General features: G+C 54.5%; 3 protein-coding genes across 4 annotated transcripts in view; all 3 read left to right on the top strand.

Annotated features, from left to right (window-relative positions):
• Positions 1-1,463, top strand: part of mllt11 (MLLT11 transcription factor 7 cofactor) — a 3,655-nt gene extending 2,192 nt beyond the window's left edge. The window contains exon 3 of the mRNA XM_080516055.1: positions 846-1,463. Coding sequence (XP_080372181.1) covers positions 846-938 — 93 coding nt within the window. The 3' untranslated portion in view covers positions 939-1,463. The remainder of the gene's footprint in view (positions 1-845) is intronic.
• A 1,996-nt stretch (positions 1,464-3,459) lies between these two features.
• gabpb2a (GA binding protein transcription factor subunit beta 2a) lies at positions 3,460-11,153 on the top strand (the record flags this gene model as incomplete). The annotated part of the gene is given in 12 exon segments (XM_080515898.1): positions 3,460-3,933; positions 4,990-5,097; positions 5,191-5,358; positions 6,403-6,597; positions 6,665-6,818; positions 8,292-8,468; positions 8,568-8,624; positions 8,627-8,688; positions 8,769-8,819; positions 8,821-8,853; positions 8,855-9,175; positions 10,953-11,153. Coding segments are annotated over 11 exon segments (1,527 nt in total). The 5' UTR covers positions 3,460-3,933.
• On the top strand, positions 11,101-16,824 carry anp32e (acidic (leucine-rich) nuclear phosphoprotein 32 family, member E). 2 transcript variants are annotated; one of them, XM_080516045.1, is made up of 6 exons: positions 11,101-11,249; positions 13,630-13,779; positions 15,054-15,339; positions 15,437-15,555; positions 16,232-16,274; positions 16,688-16,824. In XM_080516045.1, exons 1-6 carry the CDS (start codon positions 11,196-11,198, stop codon positions 16,771-16,773), a joined length of 738 nt encoding a protein of 245 aa, XP_080372171.1. In that variant the 5' UTR covers positions 11,101-11,195; the 3' UTR covers positions 16,774-16,824. The 2 variants fall into 2 exon arrangements, with proteins under 2 accessions (XP_080372171.1, XP_080372170.1); XM_080516044.1 differs by having other exon boundaries at positions 11,181-11,249; positions 15,437-15,519.
• Positions 16,825-20,000: the final 3,176 nt, after the last annotated feature.

Genomic DNA, 20,000 nt, shown 5'->3' with positions numbered 1-20,000 from the left:
TAATAGTTCCCTCATGTTGTTAATAGTTCCCTCATGGTTGTTGTTGTTAATGGTCCCCTGACGGTTGTTGTTGTTTACTGCTGTTAATAGTTCCCTCATGTTGTTAATAGTTCCCTCACGGTTGTTGTTGTTTACTGCTGTTAATAGTTCCCTCATGGTTGTTGTTGTTTACTGTTGTTAATGGTTCCCTCACAGTTGTTGTTGTTGTTAATAGTTCCCTCACGGTTGTTGTTGTTAATGGTCCCCTGACGGTTGTTGTTGTTTACTGTGTTGTTGTTTACTGCTGTTAATAGTTCCCTCATGTTGTTAATAGTTCCCTCATGGTTGTTGTTGTTGTTAATGGTCCCCTGACGGTTGTTGTTGTTGTTAATGGTCCCCTTACGGTTGTTGTTGTTGTTGTTAATAGTTCCCTCACGGTTGTTGTTGTTGTTAATGGTTCCCTGACGGTTGTTGTTGTTGTTAATGGTCCCCTGACGGTTGTTGTTGTTGTTAATGGTCCCCTTACGGTTGTTGTTGTTGTTGTTAATAGTTCCCTCACGGTTGTTGTTGTTGTTAATGGTTCCCTGACGGTTGTTGTTGTTGTTAATAGTTCCCTCATGGTTGTTGTTGTTGTTAATAGTTCCCTCATGGTTGTTGTTGTTGTTAATAGTTCCCTCATGGTTGTTGTTGTTGTTAATAGTTCCCTGACGGTTGTTGTTGTTGGTGTTAATAGTTCCCTGACGGTTGTTGTTGTTGTTAATGGTCCCCTGACGGTTGTTGTTGTTGTTGTTAATAGTTCCCTGACGGTTGTTGTTGTTGTTAATGGTCCCCTGACGGTTGTTGTTGTTGACGTTGTCCCCCTGCAGGCTGAACTCTCAGAGTTCTCGTCCTTTAACTTCTGGAAGACTCCGGTCGGTGAAGTCGACGCTCTGCTGGCCGACCTCAACCTGCTCCTCTGAGACCAGAACCCGGAGAGGCCCGGTCCACCGGGACCAGGTCCTGGTCCAGGACCAGGTCCAGGTGGACTGTGGAGCCCTGAAGTGTGCCTGGGTCTGATGAGTGAGTCCGGTCCGGGTCACTCGTCAGACCCAGCAGGTCTGAGTCCCGTTCACTTCCTGTTTGTGGATCCAGAGGTTGGATCACGTTACAGACCCCCCCCCCCCCCCCTCCGTCCGGTCCGGTCCGGTCCACGTTTTACAGCCGTCTTCAGTGCAGCCGGTTCCTCCAGGTCCCAGACCTGGGACTACCGGGACCCTGCAGGTCTCAGACCAGACCAGACCAGACCAGGACCCTGTTGTTGAACCTGACGCTCATCTTTGGTTTGTGCCTTTATTTGATTTGATTTGATTCACAGCTGCTCCATTTATGTTTGTTTGTTTGTTTATTTATTTATTTATGTATTTATTTAAATGACTGCTGCTGTCAGTGAGCGGGTCTCAGCTGAGGAACAGACTGCACACAAACAATAAAAGTACTAAACTACGTGTCCGAGCAGCAAGTGTCTTTATTGATGAGACTCATGGTGAAAACCTGGTGGTCCTGAACTGACCAGACTGACTGACCACCAAACACTGACCGACCAGACACTGAACTGACCAAACACTGACCGACCAAACTGACTGACCAAACTGATTGACCAAACACTGACCAGACACTGACTGACCAAACTGACTGACCAAACACTGACCAAACAAACACTGACTGACCATCGTTCCTCCAAAAGCGTCACGGAGGATTTAGAAACAAACACTAAAGAAATATTCAGAACTTGATGAATCATAGTTTATTCTCAGACAGAAACCAGTCAGACTGTGATACAAATTTGGCTTTGGTTACACTTTACCTTACCGCTCCTTACCTCTCCATACCGCTCCTTACCACTCCTTACCTCTCCATACCGCTCCTTACCTCTCCTTACCTCTCCATACCGCTCCTTACCTCTCCATACCGCTCCTTACCACTCCTTACCTCTCCATACCGCTCCTTACCTCTCCTTACCTCTCCATACCGCTCCTTACCACTCCTTACCTCTCCATACCGCTCCTTACCTCTCCATACCGCTCCTTACCTCTCCATACCGCTCCTTACCTCTCCATACCGCTCCATACCACTCCATACCGCTCCTTACCTCTCCATACCGCTCCTTACCACTCCATACCGCTCCTTACCTCTCCATACCGCTCCTTACCACTCCTTACCTCTCCATACCGCTCCTTACCACTCCATACCGCTCCTTACGGCTCCATACCGCTCCTTACCACTCCTTACCTCTCCATACCGCTCCTTACCACTCCATACCGCTCCTTACGGCTCCATACCGCTCCTTACCACTCCTTACCGCTCCTTACCACTCCATACCGCTCCTTACCACTCCTTACCTCTCCATACCGCTCCTTACCACTCCATACCGCTCCTTACCACTCCATACCTCTCCATACCTCTCCATACCTCTCCATACCACTCCATACCTCTCCATACCACTCCTTCACTTCATGTGGTGGAAATGTGGTTTATTATTCATGGGACACTGAAGACATGAAGACATGGAGACATAGAGGCATGGACACATGAAGACATTAAGACATGGAGACGTGAAGACACGAAGACATAGAGGCATGGACACATGAAGACATTAAGACAAGAAGACATAAAGACATTGAGACAAGAAGTCACGGAGACATGAAGACGTAAAGACATTGAGACATGAAGACATAAAGACATTGAGACATGGAGACATGAAGACAAAGACATGGAGACGTGAAGACACGAAGACACGGCCCCTGATGAGGAAACCAGTTGACTTTCTGTAAATAACCTCTTTCAAGGCAAGGCAGCAATTTGAATCTACTTTTAACTCCTTACCGCTGCATTCCCTGGACACCTGTCTCCTGAGACTTTATTTTGAAAGCGCAGCCAGAGTGTGAAAATACCTCTGACTGCAACCAAGCAGTGAACATGACGGATTCTCTCTCTAATACATGTTTCTAATGTCTACTTTACTCATTATGTTCTTCTGTAAAAACCCCAAATAAACGTTCCTCAATCATCCTGTCACAATAAAAGTGATTTCCTCAAAGTGAGAAACAAAAAACTAAAACAATTATTAACATTAATTCAGTTGTTTGTTCACACGTTGTTGTCTGTCATCAATTCAGTTCATTGTTTACATGTTCATTTCAGGTGTTTTCTTACAGCTTCGCTTCATGTTTGTTTACCTGGGACGGTCCCCGGGCCCCCCCCCCCGGCCTCCGGGTCCCGCCCACCGGGCTCCCACCTCCGGTGTCGCCATCTTGGTTCCACCAGGAGCTCCTCTGCGGGTTTCCTCCGCCGCGGCTCCCGCAGCGTCTGGGCGGAGAGCCGCGGGAGTCCCGCAGAGGAAGAGCGGCTAAAGGCGGCGGGACGGACGGCCCGCGAACCGGACTGAGCTAACGGCTAACAGCTAGCCCCTGCGCTGATCACATATCCGGTCACACCTTTCAACATAAAAGCATCATCAGAATCATTTATTTTCAAACTTTACATCCCGGGAACCGAACATTTCCTTCCGTTGAGCCGCAATCGGCCCCCGGACCGTGTTTTGCTGCCCCACCCCCCGTTCTAAAGAGGAAACGCTTATTACAGCGTGATAAACGTGCATTTAATGGAAACAAATTCGTCTCGTCAAACCACGGGGATCTTATTGTGAAGGCCCGTCCTTCGTCATCCTGCCTTCTTTGATAAACGGCGGCTCGTGAGGCCGCGGAGCGTCAAAGCGCAAACTTTTGCACATTTCCCCGTCAGTGCAGCACCGGAGGGAGCGTCACCGGCTCCGGGCTACAGACCTCCATCAGCTCCGGGCTACAGACCTCCATCAGCTCCAGGGAACAGACCTCCATCAGCTCCGGGGCTACAGACCTCCATCAGCCCGCACACGGAGCGGAGCAGCCCGGCTGCCTCCTCACACACCCGGACACGGTGAGTCGTCGCTCCGCCGCCCCGGAGGTCCCGGTCTGCTGCAGGCCGGGCAGCTTCCTCCCGCTCGGTGTGGTGTTGTCCTTGGGTGGTGTTGTTGTTGTCCCGGCGGTTCACACCCCCCCCCCCCACCACCAAAACCCCCGCCGTCTTGCGAGCTGTTGCTTTCGCGCTCTTAGCCGCTTCGTTCACCGGATGTGGAAGTGGTTTTTTTTTTAACCTCCGTGTAAAATAGGAAATTTCGGCGTGACTTCCCCCGGAAAAACCGGCCGCTTCACATGTAAGAGTTTCCTGCTCCGGTACCGGGGCCGCGGCGTGCCGCGGGGCCTCGCGCGGCACATGGCGGACTCTTTTTCTGCCCGTGAAGGAAGGCGCGTAAAATGGCTCCTCGTGCCGCTCCGCAGCCGCCGCGGCCACAAGCACCGCGCAGGCCGCCTGCTTCCTTTATCGGACACGCTCGGGCCGCTTTTTTAGCGAGTCGGTTCCGGCTCAGACGTTCCGCCCCGATCGCCGCTGCCTGTTTTGGAGCATAAACACCCGCCGCCTCGTCCCGGAAGGACTTTTTTTTTTATTGTTTAGTTTCTGTCCGCCCGCAACGTTTTCACGGCCTGGTTCCATTGTCGGACAGAGTTGTTTTGGCACTTTTTATTAAAAACGTTCTTCCTGACGCCCAGTGCGGCTCACATCAAACGACCTGGCGGGGGTTCATTTGGATTTACAGCAGATGGAGGCGAATAGGCGGGCTGTGTCCGATGATGGACACGTTAGCCGTTAGCGTTAGCCGGCGGTGGGGAAATACAAGTGGCGCACGGGTCCAAACACAGGGGTGACGTCATCGGACTGCGGTTACTCTACTCGGCCCCCGATTGCGTGACGCGAAAACTTCCATTGAATCACGGTGTCTGTTTACATAACAACTTTTATTTGAAAACGCTCCTGCTCCTGGTCACCATGGCTGCAGTCGCTGGTAGCTGTGCGCATGCGCAGTAGAGACGATCGGAACAGCGATTTGCCGTTATGTCTACTGGAGATTTAGGTGTGTGTGTGTGTGTGTCCCAGATGTCTCTGGTGGACTTGGGGAAGCGTCTGCTGGAGGCGGCTCGTAAAGGTCACGACGATGAGGTCAGGAACTTGATGGCGAATGGAGCTCCGTTCACCACCGACTGGGTGAGATCTCACCCTGACACACACACACACACACACGGGTCCAGGGTTACCCCTGCACCTCCTCCTCCGCCCTCACCTCCTCCTCTCCCTCAGCTGGGGACGTCCCCCCTCCACCTGGCGGCCCAGCATGGCCACTACTCCACCGCCGACGTCCTGCTGAGGGCGGGCGTCAGCAGAGACGCCCGAACCAAAGTGGACCGGACCCCCCTGCACATGGCGGCCGCCGAGGGACACACGGTGATCGTGGAGCTGCTGGTCAGGGTGAGTGTGTGTGTGTGTGTGTGTGACTGTGTCTGCGTGTGTGTGTGACTGTGACTGTGTGTGTGTGTCTGTGCGTGTGTGACTGTGTCTGCGTGTGTGTGTGTGTGTGTGTCTGTCTGTGTGTGTGTGTGACTGTCTGTGTGTGTGTGTGTGTGACTGTCTGTGTGTGTGTGTGACTGTGTCTGTCTGTGTGTGTGTGTGACTGACTGTGCGTGTGTGTGTGTGTGTGTGTGTGTGTGTGTGTGTGTGTGTGTGTGTGTGCGCGCATGTGTGTGACTGTCTGCGTGTGTGTGTGACTGTCTGCGTGTGTGTGTGACTGTGACTGTGTCTGCGTGTGTCTGTGCGTGTGTGTGACTGTCTGCGTGCGTGTGTGTGACTGTCTGCGTGCGTGTGTGTGACTGTCTGCGTGCGTGTGTGTGACTGTCTGCGTGCGTGTGTGTGACTGTCTGCGTGCGTGTGTGTGACTGTCTGCGTGCGTGTGTGTGACTGTCTGCGTGCGTGTGTGTGACTGTCTGCGTGCGTGTGTGTGACTGTCTGCGTGCGTGTGTGTGACTGTGACTGTGTCTGCGTGTGTCTGTGCGTGTGTGTGACTGTCTGCGTGCGTGTGTGTGACTGTCTGCGTGCGTGTGTGTGACTGTCTGCGTGCGTGTGTGTGACTGTGTATGTGCGTGTGTGTGACTGTCTGCGTGCGTGTGTGTGACTGTGTCTGTGCGTGTGTGTGACTGTGTCTGCGTGTGTGTGTGACTGTGTGCGTGTGTGTGAGACTGTGTGTGTGTGTGTGCGCGCATGTGTGTGACTGTCTGTGTGTGTGTGTGTGTGTGACTGTCTGTGTGTGTGTGTGTGTGTGACTGTGTGTGTGTGTGTGTCTGTCTGTGTGTGTGTGTGTGTGTGACTGTGTGTGTGTGTGTCTGTCTGTGTGTGTGTGTGTGTGTGTGTGTGTGTGACTGTGACTGTGACTGTGACTGTGTGCGTGTGACTTTGTGTGTGCGTGTGTGTGTGTGTGTGTGTCAGCCGGTGAGTGACCGTGGTGGAACTTCCTCCCAGAGCGGCGCCGACATCAACGCCAAAGACATGCTGAAGATGACGGCGCTCCACTGGGCGGCGCAGCACGGCCACCACGGCGTGGCCGAGACCCTCATCAAGCACGGCGCCGACGTGCACACGCTCAGCAAGTTCGACAAGACGCCGTTCGACATCGCCGTGGACATCCAGAACACCGAGCTGATGCTGCTGCTGCAGGTGAGGAGGGGGGGGGTGGGGGAGAGGTGCATGCTGGGAGCAGGCTGACGTGTGTGTGTGTGTGCAGGAGGGCATGCAGAACCAGGTGAACATGAACCAGGTGAGCATGAACGTGGAGACCAGCGGGACGACCAATCACCCTCAGTTCATCATTCAGGGGATTCCGGCCATCCAGGGGGGCGTGGTCAACCTGGCCGAGCTGCTGAACAAGGCCAACGCAGGTCACACACACACACACACACACACAGTCGCGCACACACACACACACATAGTCGCATACAGTCACACACACACAGTCACACAGTCACACACACACTCTCACACACACACACACTCACAGTCGCACACTCACACACACAGTCACGCACACACACTCACAGTCACGCACACACACTCACAGTCGCACACACACACACAGTCACACACACACACTCACAGTCACACACACACTCACAGTCACACACACACAGTCACACAGTCACACACACACACTCTCACACACACACACACTCACAGTCGCACACACACACACACACAGTCACACACACACACACACAGTCACACACACACACTCACAGTCACACACTCACACACACAGTCACGCACACACACTCACAGTCACGCACACACACTCACAGTCGCACACACACTCACAGTCGCACACACACTCACAGTCGCACACACACACACAGTCACACACACACACTCACAGTCACACACACACACACAGTCACACACTCACAGTCGCACACACACACACAGTCACACACACACACTCACAGTCACACACACACACACAGTCACACACTCACAGTCGCACACACACTCACAGTCACACACACACACACAGTCACACACACACACACACACATAGTCGCATACAGTCACACACACACAGTCACACAGTCACACACACACTCTCACACACACACACACTCACAGTCGCACACTCACACACACAGTCACGCACACACACTCACAGTCACGCACACACACTCACAGTCGCACACACACTCACAGTCGCACACACACACACAGTCACACACACACACTCACAGTCACACACACACTCACAGTCGCACACACACACACACACAGTCACACACACACACTCTCACACACACACACACTCACAGTCGCACACACACACACACACAGTCACACACACACACACACAGTCACACACACACACACACAGTCACACACACACACTCACAGTCACACACTCACACACACAGTCACGCACACACACTCACAGTCACGCACACACACTCACAGTCGCACACACACTCACAGTCGCACACACACTCACAGTCGCACACACACACACAGTCGCACACACACACACAGTCACACACACACACTCACAGTCACACACACACAGTCACACACACACACACAGTCACACACTCACACACACAGTCACACACACACACACAGTCACACACACACACACAGTCGCACACACACTCACAGTCGCACACACACACACACACACACACACACACAGTCACACACACACAGTCACACACACACAGTCACTCACACACAGTCACTCACACACACACACAGTCTCACACACACACACACACACACAGTCGCACACACACACTCACAGTCACACACACACACACACACACACCTGTGCAGCGTCCCGCCCCTCCCTGTGTGACGCCGCTGCTCGTCCCCTGCAGGAGACTCGGAGGAAGCCATGGCGGCGAGCGCTCTGGACTCCAACATCCAGCACGCCGCCGTGGTGAACGAGGGGGGTCAGAGGGTCATCACCATAGTGACGGACCAGCACGGCAACCTGCAGACCACGGGGGGGATGACGCAGCCGTTCTTCGTCACCATGCAGCACGGGCAGCAGAGTACGCCGCCCGTCGCGTGACCTCCGGGGCGGGGCGGGGTGGGCGGAGCCGGGCCGGGACCCCCCCGGCATTTAACCGTTCCGTCTGGTTGTCTTCCAGTGCTGGCGGTGCCGGCCAACACGGTGACGGAGGAGGTGGTGACGGAGGAGCCGCAGTCCGCCCGCCGTCCAGGAAGAGGAAGCTGGAGGCGACCAACAACCACAGCGACACGGGGGAGACGGTGAGCACACACACACACACACACACCCTGCGCCTCCTCCTCCGCCTGCTCCACCCTCATCCTCCCCGTCTCTCCTGCAGGAGCTGCTGCAGCGGCAGCTGCAGGAGGCCAACAGGAAGGCGCAGGAGTACCCGGCAGCAGCTGCTGCGCAAGGAGCAGGAGGCGGGAGGAGTACCGCCTGAAGCTGGAGGCCATGGCCCAGAGCCGCGCCAACACCGCCACTGCCAACGCCAACGCCGCCGCCAGCCCCGAGGAGGTGGTGGGCGGGGAGGAGGACGAGGAGGAGTGCGGCCGGCGGCGTGGTGAGGAGGAGGGGGAGATGGTGGTGATGCAGGAGGAGGGCATCATCATGGAGGGGGAGGAGGGGCAGGTCACGCTGGTGGAGGCGGGGGGAGGAGGCGGCCGGGGTCGGATCCTAACGGACGCCGCCGCCGCCGCCTCGGGGGGGAGGGGGAGGAGCCATGGCGTCTTGGGGGAGGAGCCACGGGTGAGCTGAGGAGGAGACACGGTGTCTTGGGGGAGGAGCCGCCGTCTCCAGTCACCGAAGGCGCAAACGAGGAGGCGGAGCTTAACTGACATCATTTCCGCCTCCGTCGGCGTCTGAGACAACGAAGGAACGTTTTTATCCCCCGAAGCCGTCGATGTTTCTTCTTTCTGGGTTTTTTTTTTTTCACTGGGACGCAAACTGTTTTCTCCGGAGGGCGGAGGAGGCGCCGCTCGACACGCCGCCATGACGGGAAGCTCTCTGCTCTCGTTCGGTAGAAGAGTTGTTACGATGGGACTCGGGCGCCATTTTGGATCCCGGCGTTGTTTGTTACCGCCGGTTTGAGAAAAGGCCGACGACGGACTTCAGTTGTTCCAGTTTGAGCTTCTGCTAGTCTTGGTTTCTTTTTTTTACTGGGATGCAAAATGGCGCCATAGCAGTAGTGAATTCATCGTGGGGGGAGGAGGGAGGGGGGGGGGGGAGGGAGGGGTCAGACAGTGTCACGAGGGAAGTGATGGAGGTTCTCTTCTCCTGGACTGACGGCACAGAGACGTCGTGAAGCGCTGCACCATTTTCATTCCCTGAAGGTCCAGACGTGAGGAACTGTGACTCAGACCTGAAAACTGCTGGAACATCTGGCTTGTTGTTGTTTTGGGGGTTTTTTTTGTAAAACAATTGTAATTGTGTATGTGGCTTTATTATTGTAATGATGGGATGCAAAATGGCAGCGGGGGGCTCAGAGTGTGGAGGGCCCTCAGGTTGGTTTAATTATGAATCACAGTTATGGGGGGGGGGAGGGGGTCTGCTGCCATTTGTATTCCCTGATCATTGCTGCAACTCAACATTTTGCTTCCCTGTGCCACGTTGAGGGCGTGAACCAGGGGAACAGGTAGTTTAACCTCTGGCTCCCCGTCACATCATGCCCCCCCCCCCCCCCCCCCACCCCCCCCCCCCCCGTCCTCCTGTGGACCCGGGACCGTCTCCTGTCTGACACCATTGTGCTTCCCCTCGGCGCTGCAGTGACTCTGATGTGTGTGTGTGTGTGTGTGTGTGTGTGTGTGTGTGTGTGTGTGTGTGTGTGTGTGTGTGTGTGTGTGTGTGTGTGTGTGTGTGTGTGTGTGTGTGTGTGTGTGTGTAGAATCACACAGGTGAGGTTTGGTTTCCCTGCTCCTCCACTTCTCAATGTCCAGGAGGAACTCACACACACACTCACTCACACACACTCACTCACACACACACTGATATTTTTCTAAGCCAGTGCAGCCGAACTTTTCTATGTACATATAAAGTTGTATTTTTTTTACTGTGTGAAAGCCTCATGATGACGGCCGCTTCATTATAAACACTCATTTCTTTTGTTTTTTAAAAGTGTCTGTGTTTTTTAAGTCTGTGGTGCGTTCACTGACCCCCCCTCCTCTTTACCCAGAAGGTGCATTCAGGATCACAGTTTTGAGCAGGAAAAAAAAAAGAAATTCCACTTTTTAACCAAGATGCAGTTCAGAATATGTTTTTAAACGAAGAATTTAAAGTTTCAAATCGACGGCTGCAGCCCCCCTGCTCCCCCCCCCCAAAAAAAAAAGAAGTTTTTGTCTATTCAAGAACCAAATTTGGCTTAAACTGTTTAATCCTGAAAATAATTTTTGAAGAAGTTTTGAATCCAGAATGTGGTACTTTATAGTTTGTAGTTTGTAGTTTTCTTCACGTTTGTTCGAGCCTCCGGAGGCAAAGTAGCGAAAGACCACAATTCCCATGAGGCTTTGCGACTCGACGTTCTCCGGAGACCGCCCCCGCCCACCCCCCCTTAGTGGATAATACCCGATCAGCCCCGATGGACGTGTCCGCGGGCCAATCGGCGGCCGCGGAGCGCCGGCCGTCCAACCGGGAGCTCCGGGGGGCGGGGCCTCGGCGGAGGGGGCGGGGCCCGGGTATCATGGAGGATCAGTCGGCTCACCGCGGCCATCAGAGGAGGGCAGCGCGCTGATCCCGGGACCGCCTGTACCACTCGGAGCCCGAACCGGAAACCATGGAGATGAAGAAGAGGATCGTCCTGGAGCTGCGGAACCGGAGCCCGGCGGAGGTGAGCCCCGCGGTCCGACCCCGACCCCCCCCCACACCCCCCCCCCCCGCGCCCGGGATGCCCGGAGCCCCCCGGCGGCTGAGCTCCTCCGCTCCGCGCAGCTCACCGGGTCCCGTTATTCGGCGGATAAACCGCCGCTCGCCTCGCTCCACCCCCGGTACCGGAACCCCCGGTCCCGGCTCGGGCTCCGCCGGGGGAAACCCGCCCGTCCCCCCCCCGCGGCTCCAGCTAAGCCGGCGGCGGCTTACGGTCCTGATCCGGAGGCGGTCCGTCACCCGCGTCCGTGACCGGAGCTCCGACCCGGGCGACTGAACCGGACCCGAGCCCACCGGGACGAGCCGGGGCACCGGGGGTCGGTCCCGGGCTGCTGCGTTCAGGGTCACACACACACGGCGGACATTTTAAATCTCCTGGACTAGAACGAGTATTAGCCGACATTTTCCCGCCGTGGTCCGGCTCCGGGTCCCGGTCCCGGTCCCGGTCGGTCCTCCGGTCCCCCGGTCCGGGGCTCGCGCTGCCGGCTCCGGGGCTCGGTCCGGGTCCCCCCCCCCCCCCCCCCCCCCCCCCCCCCCGGCCGGGCGCTAGACGTCCCGCCGCCCGGGGATCCCCGTTATTAACCGGTGACGAGCAGCTGTCACAGCCGCGTTACATTGCGAAGCGTTACTGTAACGGGGGTTACCGGGTAACGACGGCTCGGCTCGCGGCACCGTAACGGGAGGACGAGTCGTTACTCCGTTAATTTAGAGTAGATTAGAGGGTGGATTACTGCTCACCGCGTTCCTCCCGGTAAACGTTACTACGGAGTGACGGAGTAACGGAGCGGGGTTAATCCCGGTGTGTGTGTGTGTGTGTGTGTGTGTGTGTGTGTGTGTGTGTGTGTGTGTGTGTGTGTGTGTGTGTGTGTGTGTGTGTGTTACATAAACGGTTAAATAACTCTCCGCTGTAAAGCTGCTGTCATGTTTTATGAATCGGGGAAGCCGACAGATGGTCACCGTGGAGGAGCCCCGCCCCCCTCACCCCCCCTCACCCCTCCTCCACCTCCCCCCCCCTCCCTCCTCCTCCTCCTCCTCTCTCCTCACCCCCCCTCCTCCTCCTCTCTCTCTCCTCACCCCCCCTCCACCTCCCTCCTCTCTCCTCACCCCCCCCCCCCCCACCTCCCTCCCCCCCCCCCCACCCTCCTCACCCCCTCCTGAAGCTTTGTTGGTTATATAAGATGAAATCAAATGGATCCCTGGGAAATAAAATCAGCCACCAGTCAGGAAAGTCCTCACAACAACAACAACAACAATAACATTGTTAGCACAACAACAAAACAATAACAACACAACAGCAACTTAGTAACGCAATAATCCAGCAATAACACAATATCAATGACAACACAAAACTACCACAGTAACACGGAAACAACAACGACAACATCAATAACAGCAATAACACAACAGCAATAATAATCACACCAGTAGCACCACACCACTACAACAATTACAGTATAACAGCAACACAACAGCAACTCAATAACATAACAATAAAAACAACAGCAACTCAACACAACAACAACAACAACACAATAACAACACAACAGCAACTCAATAACATAACAATAAAAACAACAGCAACTCAACACAACAGCAACTCAATAACATAACAATAAAAACAACAGCAACTCAACACAACAGCAACTCAATAACATAACAATAAAAACAACAGCAACTCAACACAACAACACAACAGCAACTCAATAACATAACAATAAAAACAACAGCAACTCAACACAACAATAACAACAACACAACAATAACAACACAACAGCAACTTAATAACATAACAATAAAAACAACAGCAACTCAACACAACAACAACACAACAGCAACTCAATAACATAACAATAAAAACAACAGCAACTCAACACAACAATAACAACAACACAACAATAACAACACAACAGCAACTTAATAACAACCCAACAGCAAGTCGACAATAACAACAACCAAACAATAACAACAACCAAACAATAACAACACAACAGCAACTTGATAACAATAATCCAACAATAACACATATCAATGACGACACAACACCACCACAGTAACACACCGACAAAACAACAACAACAACAGACACAAAGAGACAAAGAGACAAAGACGTTCGGGGACAAAGGAGTTCGTCTGTTTGGACAGAATCAGTAAAGAGACTCGGGACAAACGAACATCGTGAAAAAACCCAGAATAAAGTCAAAGTAGAACAAGAAGCAGCTGTGGTGACCTTGTCCACTGTCATCCTGGGGGCGGGGCCACCATCCTGGGGGCGGGGCTAAAGCCAGCCTGCTGCTGATTGGTGGGACGCCGCCCGTCTCTCCGTCCTCCCTCCCGTCTGTCCTCAGATTGCAGAGCTGGTGGTGGACAACTGTCGCTCTACGGACGGAGAAGTGGAAGGTCTGTCGGACGACTTCACCGAGCTGGAGTTCCTCAGTATGGTCAACGTAGGGCTCAACTCGCTCGCCAAGCTGCCCGCCTTGCCCAAGCTACGCAAGGTCAGTCTGCGGTCGGGGGTGGGGGGTTCTTGTTCTGACAGTGGCTCTTGTTCTGACCGTGGTTCTAGTAGTTCTGACCGTGGTTCTAGTAGTTCTGACTGTGGTTCTTGTTCTGGCCGTGGTTTTTGTTCTGGCCGTGGTTTTTGTTCTGACAGTGGGTCTTGTTCTGACAGTGGTTCTTGTTCTGACCGTGGTTCTTGTTCTGGCCGTGGGTCTTGTTCTGACCATGGGTCTTGTTCTGACTGTGATTCTTGTTCTGACCGTGGTTCTTGTTCTGGCCGTGGTTTTTGTTCTGGCCGTGGGTCTTGTTCTGACCATGGGTCTTGTTCTGACTGTGATTCTTGTTCTGACCGTGGTTCTTGTTCTGGCCGTGGTTCTTGTTCTGGCCGTGGTTTTTGTTCTGGCCGTGGGTCTTGTTCTGACCATGGGTCTTGTTCTGACTGTGATTCTTGTTCTGGCCGTGGTTCTTGTTCTGACCGTGGTTCTAGTAGTTCTGACCGTGGTTCTAGTAGTTCTGACCGTGGTTCTTGTTCTGGTCGTGGTTCTTGTTCTGGTCGTGGTTCTTGTTCTGACCGTGGTTCTAGTAGTTCTGACCGTGATTCTTGTTCTGACAGTGGTTCTAGTAGTTCTGACCGTGGTTCTAGTAGTTCTGACCGTGGTTCTTGTTCTGGCTGTGGTTCTTGTTCTGGCCGTGGTTCTTGTTCTGACCGTGATTCTTGTTCTGGCCGTGGTTCTTGTTCTGACCATGGGTCTTGTTCTGACCGTGATTCTTGTTCTGGCCGTGGGTCTTGTTCTGGCCGTGGTTCTTGTTCTGGCCGTGGGTCTTGTTCTGACCGTGGTTCTTGTTCTGGCCGTGGTTCTTGTTCTGACCGTGGTTCTTGTTCTGGCCGTGGTTCTTGTTCTGACCGTGGGTCTTGTTCTGGCCGTGGTTCTTGTTCTGACCGTGGTTCTAGTAGTTCTGACCGTGGTTCTAGTAGTTCTGACTGTGGTTCTAGTAGTTCTGACTGTGGTTCTAGTAGTTCTGAAAAGGGTTCTAGTAGTTCTGACCGTGGTTCTAGTAGTTCTGACAATGGTTCTAGTAGTTCTGACAATGGTTCTAGTAGTTCTGGCCGTGGTTCTAGTAGTTCTGACTGTGGTTCTAGTAGTTCTGACCGTGGTTCTAGTAGTTCTGACTGTGGTTCTAGTAGTTCTGACTGTGGTTCTAGTAGTTCTGGCCGTGGTTCTAGTAGTTCTGGCCGTGGTTCTCACAGGCTGTCCTCTGTCCACGTCCTCAGTTGGAGCTGAGCGACAACAACCTGTCGGGTTCCTTGGAGACCCTGTCCCAGAAGTGTCCCAACCTGACGTACCTGAACCTGAGCGGGAACAAGATCAAGGACCTGGGGACGGTGGAGGTTCTGCAGCAGCTGAAGGGTCTGCAGAGTCTGGACCTGTTCAACTGTGAGATCACGTGTCTGGAGGACTACCGGGACAGCGTCTTCGAGCTGCTGCCCCAGGTCACCTACCTGGACGGCTTCGACCAGGAGGACAACGAGGCGCCGGACTCCGAGGCCGAGGACGACGGTCAGCAACACACACACACACACACACACACACACACACACACACACACACACACACACACACACACAGTGTTCTAACCGCTGTCTCCGGGGGACAGACGAGGACGGGACGGCGCCGGCCGGCGTCTACGACGACGAGGACGATGAAGACGAGGACGAGGAAGGATCAGAGGGAGGAAAGGTGGGACAGCCCTATCAGGTGAACCGGGACAATCAGGTGGGCAACTCAGGCCAGATCCCCACCTGGACCCAGAGCCACGTCTAGACCCAGAGCCATACCCAGACCCAGAATCCTCTCTAGCCATACCTAGACCCAGAGCCACATCTAGACCCAGAGCCACGTCTAGACCCAGAGCCATACCCAGACCCAGAATCCACTCTAGCCATACCTAGTCCCAGAGCCACATCTAGACCCAGAGCCATACCTAGACCCAGAGCCACATCTAGACCCAGAGCCATACCTAGACCCAGAGCCACGTCTAGACCCAGAGCCATACCGAGACCCAGAATCCGCTCTAGCCACACCTAGACCCAGAGCCATACCGAGACCCAGAATCCTCTCTAGCCACACTTAGACCCAGAATCCTCCCTAGTCCCAGAGCCACACCGAGACCCAGAGCCATACCCAGACCCAGAGTCCCCCCTAGATCCAGTTCCACAACATCTCTGTTCCAGATTCTGCAGTTGAAATATTTCCAATTGTAACTTCTGAAATGTTTTATGGTCTGGAGTTTCCATGGTAACCAGATGTTAGTCAGAAGATACCATAGCTATGCTGACCTCAGGTGACCTCAGGTGACCTCAGGTGACCTCTGGAGACCATGAGGTCCCAGGTGATCCACCAATCACGGCCCAGACCTGCAGTGAGCCACTCTTCTTCTTCTGTGTTTCAGGACGAGGACGAAGACGAGGATGACTATGGCGAGGACGAGGAAGGTGAGGGTCACACAGCTCTGATTGGTCGGTTGTGTGCCAGCCGCGCCACGCTCTGATTGGTCGGTTGTGTGCCAGCCGTGCCGCGCTCTGATTGGTCGGTTGTGTGCCAGCCGTGCCGCGCCGCGCTCTGATTGGTCGGTTGTGTGCCAGCCGCGCCGCGCTCTGATTGGTCGGTTGTGTGCCAGCCGTGCCGCGCTCTGATTGGTCGGTTGTGTGCCAGCCGTGCCGCGCCGCGCTCTGATTGGTCGGTTGTGTGCCAGCCGTGCCGCGCCGCGCTGTGATTGGTCGGTTGTGTGCCAGCCGTGCCGCGCCGCGCTCTGATTGGTCGGTTGTGTGCCAGCCGCACCGCGCTCTGATTGGTCGGTTGTGTGCCAGCCGCGCCGCGCTCTGATTGGTCGGTTGTGTCTCCGCAGACGAGGCGCCGGGCGTTCAGGGCCTGAAGAGGAAGAGGGACGTGGACGACGAGGGCGAGGACGAGGACGACGACGAAGACGACTAGTCCTGCCCTCGGCCCTCGTCTGCGTGTCGCCTCCGTCTCCGTCCACCTCTGGACCCGACCTGCGCCAGACCGTAACCACGGCGACCGTGGCGCCGCACCCCGACAGTGTTAGCTGTTTCACTAGAGTCACTCGATTGTTTTTAGAAGATTTACTGAGATTTTATCTGAAGACTCCATGTGTTCCCTTCAAGACCTGATCAGGACCTGTGTGCTGCACTCCGCCTCCCAGACCCTGACCCCCCCCCTCAAGACTCTGCTGGACTCTGACCCCCCCTCTCAAGACTCTGCTGGACCCTGACCCCCCCTCAAGACTCTGTTGGACCCTGAACCCCCCTCAAGACTCTGTTGGACTCTGACCCCCCCTCAAGACTCTGCTGGACTCAGTGGTACCAAGGAGGAAGAAGCTCCGTCGGTCCTGCTTCAGTAGAACCATCAAGCCTCCAATGATCCTTTGACCCGATTCGTCTGGAGCAACTGGACTTTTCTGTCTGGACCTTTTTCCTGTGGATTCAACTCATCTGGACTCGACTCATCTGGACTCGATTGGTCTGGACTCGACTCATCTGGACTCGACTCATCTGGACTCGATTGGTCTGGACTCGACTCATCTGGACTCGACTCATCTGGACTCGACTCATCTGGACTCGACTCGTCTGGACTTGTTTCGTCTGGACTTGTTTCGTCTGGACTTGTTTCGTCTGGACTTGTTTCGTCTGGACTCGACTCGTCTGGACTTGTTTCGTCTGGACTTGTTTCGTCTGGACTTGTTTTCGTCTGGACTCGACTCGTCTGGACTTGTTTCGTCTGGACTCGACTCATCTGGACTCGACTCTTCTGGACTTGCTTCGTCTGGACTCGACTCGTCTGGACTTGTTTCGTCTGGACTTGTTTCGTCTGGACTTGTTTCGTCTGGACTTGTTTCGTCTGGACTCGACTCGTCTGGACTTGTTTCGTCTGGACTTGTTTCGTCTGACTCGACTCATCTGGACTCGACTCATCTGGACTTGCTTCGTCTTGGACTTGCTTCGTCTGGACTCGACTCATCTGGACTCGGTTGGTCTGGAACAACTCAACTTGTCTCATCTGGACTTGACTCGTTTTGGAATAACTGGACTTGTTTGGCCTGGACTCGGGTCTTTGGTGACGACATCACGTCTCCCGGCTGTGAGTGCAGAGCAGAGCGCCCCCTTCAGGGTCTCGCAGCCGATCCGGGTTCCAGAGGAGGACGGCGGACTCGTCAGACCTGCAGGATCTCAGGTCCTCGTAGATTTTCCCAGGGTTGTGTTTGATTTGTTTGTAGGGGACCTCCGGGGGAACGGTGTGGGCGGGAGGAGTTACTAGTTCTAATGTGTATTTTTTCTTTCAAATGTTTTTAGTTTGGTGTCGTGATGCTCGACCGCCGTGTCAGGCTCCAGGCTCCGCCCCCTTGACCTCTGACTGCGACGGCCAGCCTGAAATCCTCATTGGTCAAGAGAAGGGGGCGGGGCCTGAGCCCGGACACGGCGGTGGCGTTTGACTCAGGTGGGAATTGGAACGTAACGTTGACACTCTGAGAAACGGACCGGCGGCTCAGTGGGAGGCCGGCCGGGAATCGAACCCGTCAACACGACGGCGGGGGGGGGGAGGGGTGGGGGGGGGGGCCGTTCTTCAGAGTGCAGCGGGTCAAAGGTCAGTCTGAGGCAGAGGGGAGCTCTGATTTTTAAACCTGTAAATAGACGGCTTTTATTTCCAGTAAACTTGTTTATTTACTGCCACCAGGTGTTAGTTTGACCCCGTGTTTGACCTTTGACCTCCTCCGCAATCCGTTTGACCTTTTGTGGTGTAAAATATAAAAAAAAAAGAAAAAGACGTGGAGGATTTGAATAAAAAACACAAAACTGAAGCGTGTCGGTGTCGGTCTGTGGTCGCAGCGCTGTTTGTTTACCTTTGTTTGTTTACCTCTGTGGTTTGTTTGTTTGTTTACTTGGTCTGGGTGATGATTCCCAACTCTACATGCAGAATTAGAAGAACGTGATGACCACGCTGTCAGGAGGCCTTCAAAGGTCACTCTGTAAACAAACAAACAAACAAGGTAAAACAGCCTGCAGGGGGGGCGCACTGTCCATCCTGAGGTGAGGAAACAGAGAGCATGCTGGGACATGTAGTTTGAAAATATAACTGCGTGCAATTAAAAAGCAGTCAGGAGAGGAGCCTGACTCAGAGCCTCCCCCAACACCCCCACCTCCTCCCCCCCTCCTCCCCCACCCCCTCTTCCTCTTCCTCCTCCTCCCCCACCCCCCCCTCCCCCAACACCCCCACCTACTCCCCTATTCCTCCACCTCCTCCTCTTCCTCCTCCTCCCCCCTCCTCCCCACCTCTTCCTCCTCCCCCTCCTCCTCTTCTTCCCCCCCCTCCTCTCCTCCTCCTCTTCCTCTTCCTCCTCCTCCTCTTCTTCCACCCACACCCCCTCCTCCTCCACCTACTCCTCCCTCCTCTTCCTCCTCCCCACCAGCCCCTCCCCCACCTCCTCCTCCTCCCCCACCTCCTCCAACACCCCTACCTCCTCCTCCTCCTCCTCCTCCTCTTCCTCTTCCTCCTCTTCTTCCACCCCCACCCCCTCCTCCTCCACCTACTCCTCCCTCCTCTTTCTCCTCCCCCAGCCCCTCCCCCCACCTCCTCCTCCTCCCCACCTCCTCCAACACCCCCCACCTCCTCCTCCTCCTCCTCTTCTTCCACCCCCACCCCCTCCTCCTCCTCCTCCTCTTCTTCCACCCCCACCCCCCTCCTCCTCCACCTACTCCTCCCCATCTCTTCCTCCTCCCCCTCCTCCTCTTCCTCCTCCCCCAGCCTCTTCCCCCCCTCTCCTCCTCCTCCTCCTCCTCCTCCTCCTCCCTGATCGTCTGAGAACAAATTGTAACACTGACCTGCTGCACCCAATGTGTTCATCTCTCACACACACACACACACACACACACACACACACACACACACACACACACACACACACAGAGCGTGAATAATTTAGCCTCCTGTCTGGAAACACCACAGACGTGTCGACGGTGATATCGTCACGGTTACAAGAACACTGGTTGGAAAACGATGTTCTATGTGGAACACTTAGAACACTCAGATTTAGTTTTCAGGGGTTTTTCTGTCAGACGCTCGTCGTGGTGAGAAAAGTGTTTGAGTCCTGATCAGACAGTTCACACTGTTTCCTCACGTCGTTTCAGAACTCACACCTGAAACCT

This window comes from Blennius ocellaris, assembly GCF_963422515.1.
Source record: "Blennius ocellaris genome assembly, chromosome: 20".
Taxonomy (NCBI): Eukaryota; Metazoa; Chordata; class Actinopteri; order Blenniiformes; family Blenniidae; genus Blennius; species Blennius ocellaris.
This window is presented reverse-complemented; position numbering and strand designations above follow the sequence as displayed.

Coding starts and splice junctions, on each gene's coding strand:
- anp32e (XM_080516045.1), top strand. CDS start 11,196: ATGGAGATGAAGAAGAGGATCGTCCTGGAGCTGCGGAACCGGAGCCCG. Junction 11,250..13,629: donor GGAACCGGAGCCCGGCGGAG/GTGAGCCCCGCG, acceptor GTCTGTCCTCAG/ATTGCAGAGCTGGTGGTGGA. Junction 13,780..15,053: donor CCTTGCCCAAGCTACGCAAG/GTCAGTCTGCGG, acceptor CCACGTCCTCAG/TTGGAGCTGAGCGACAACAA.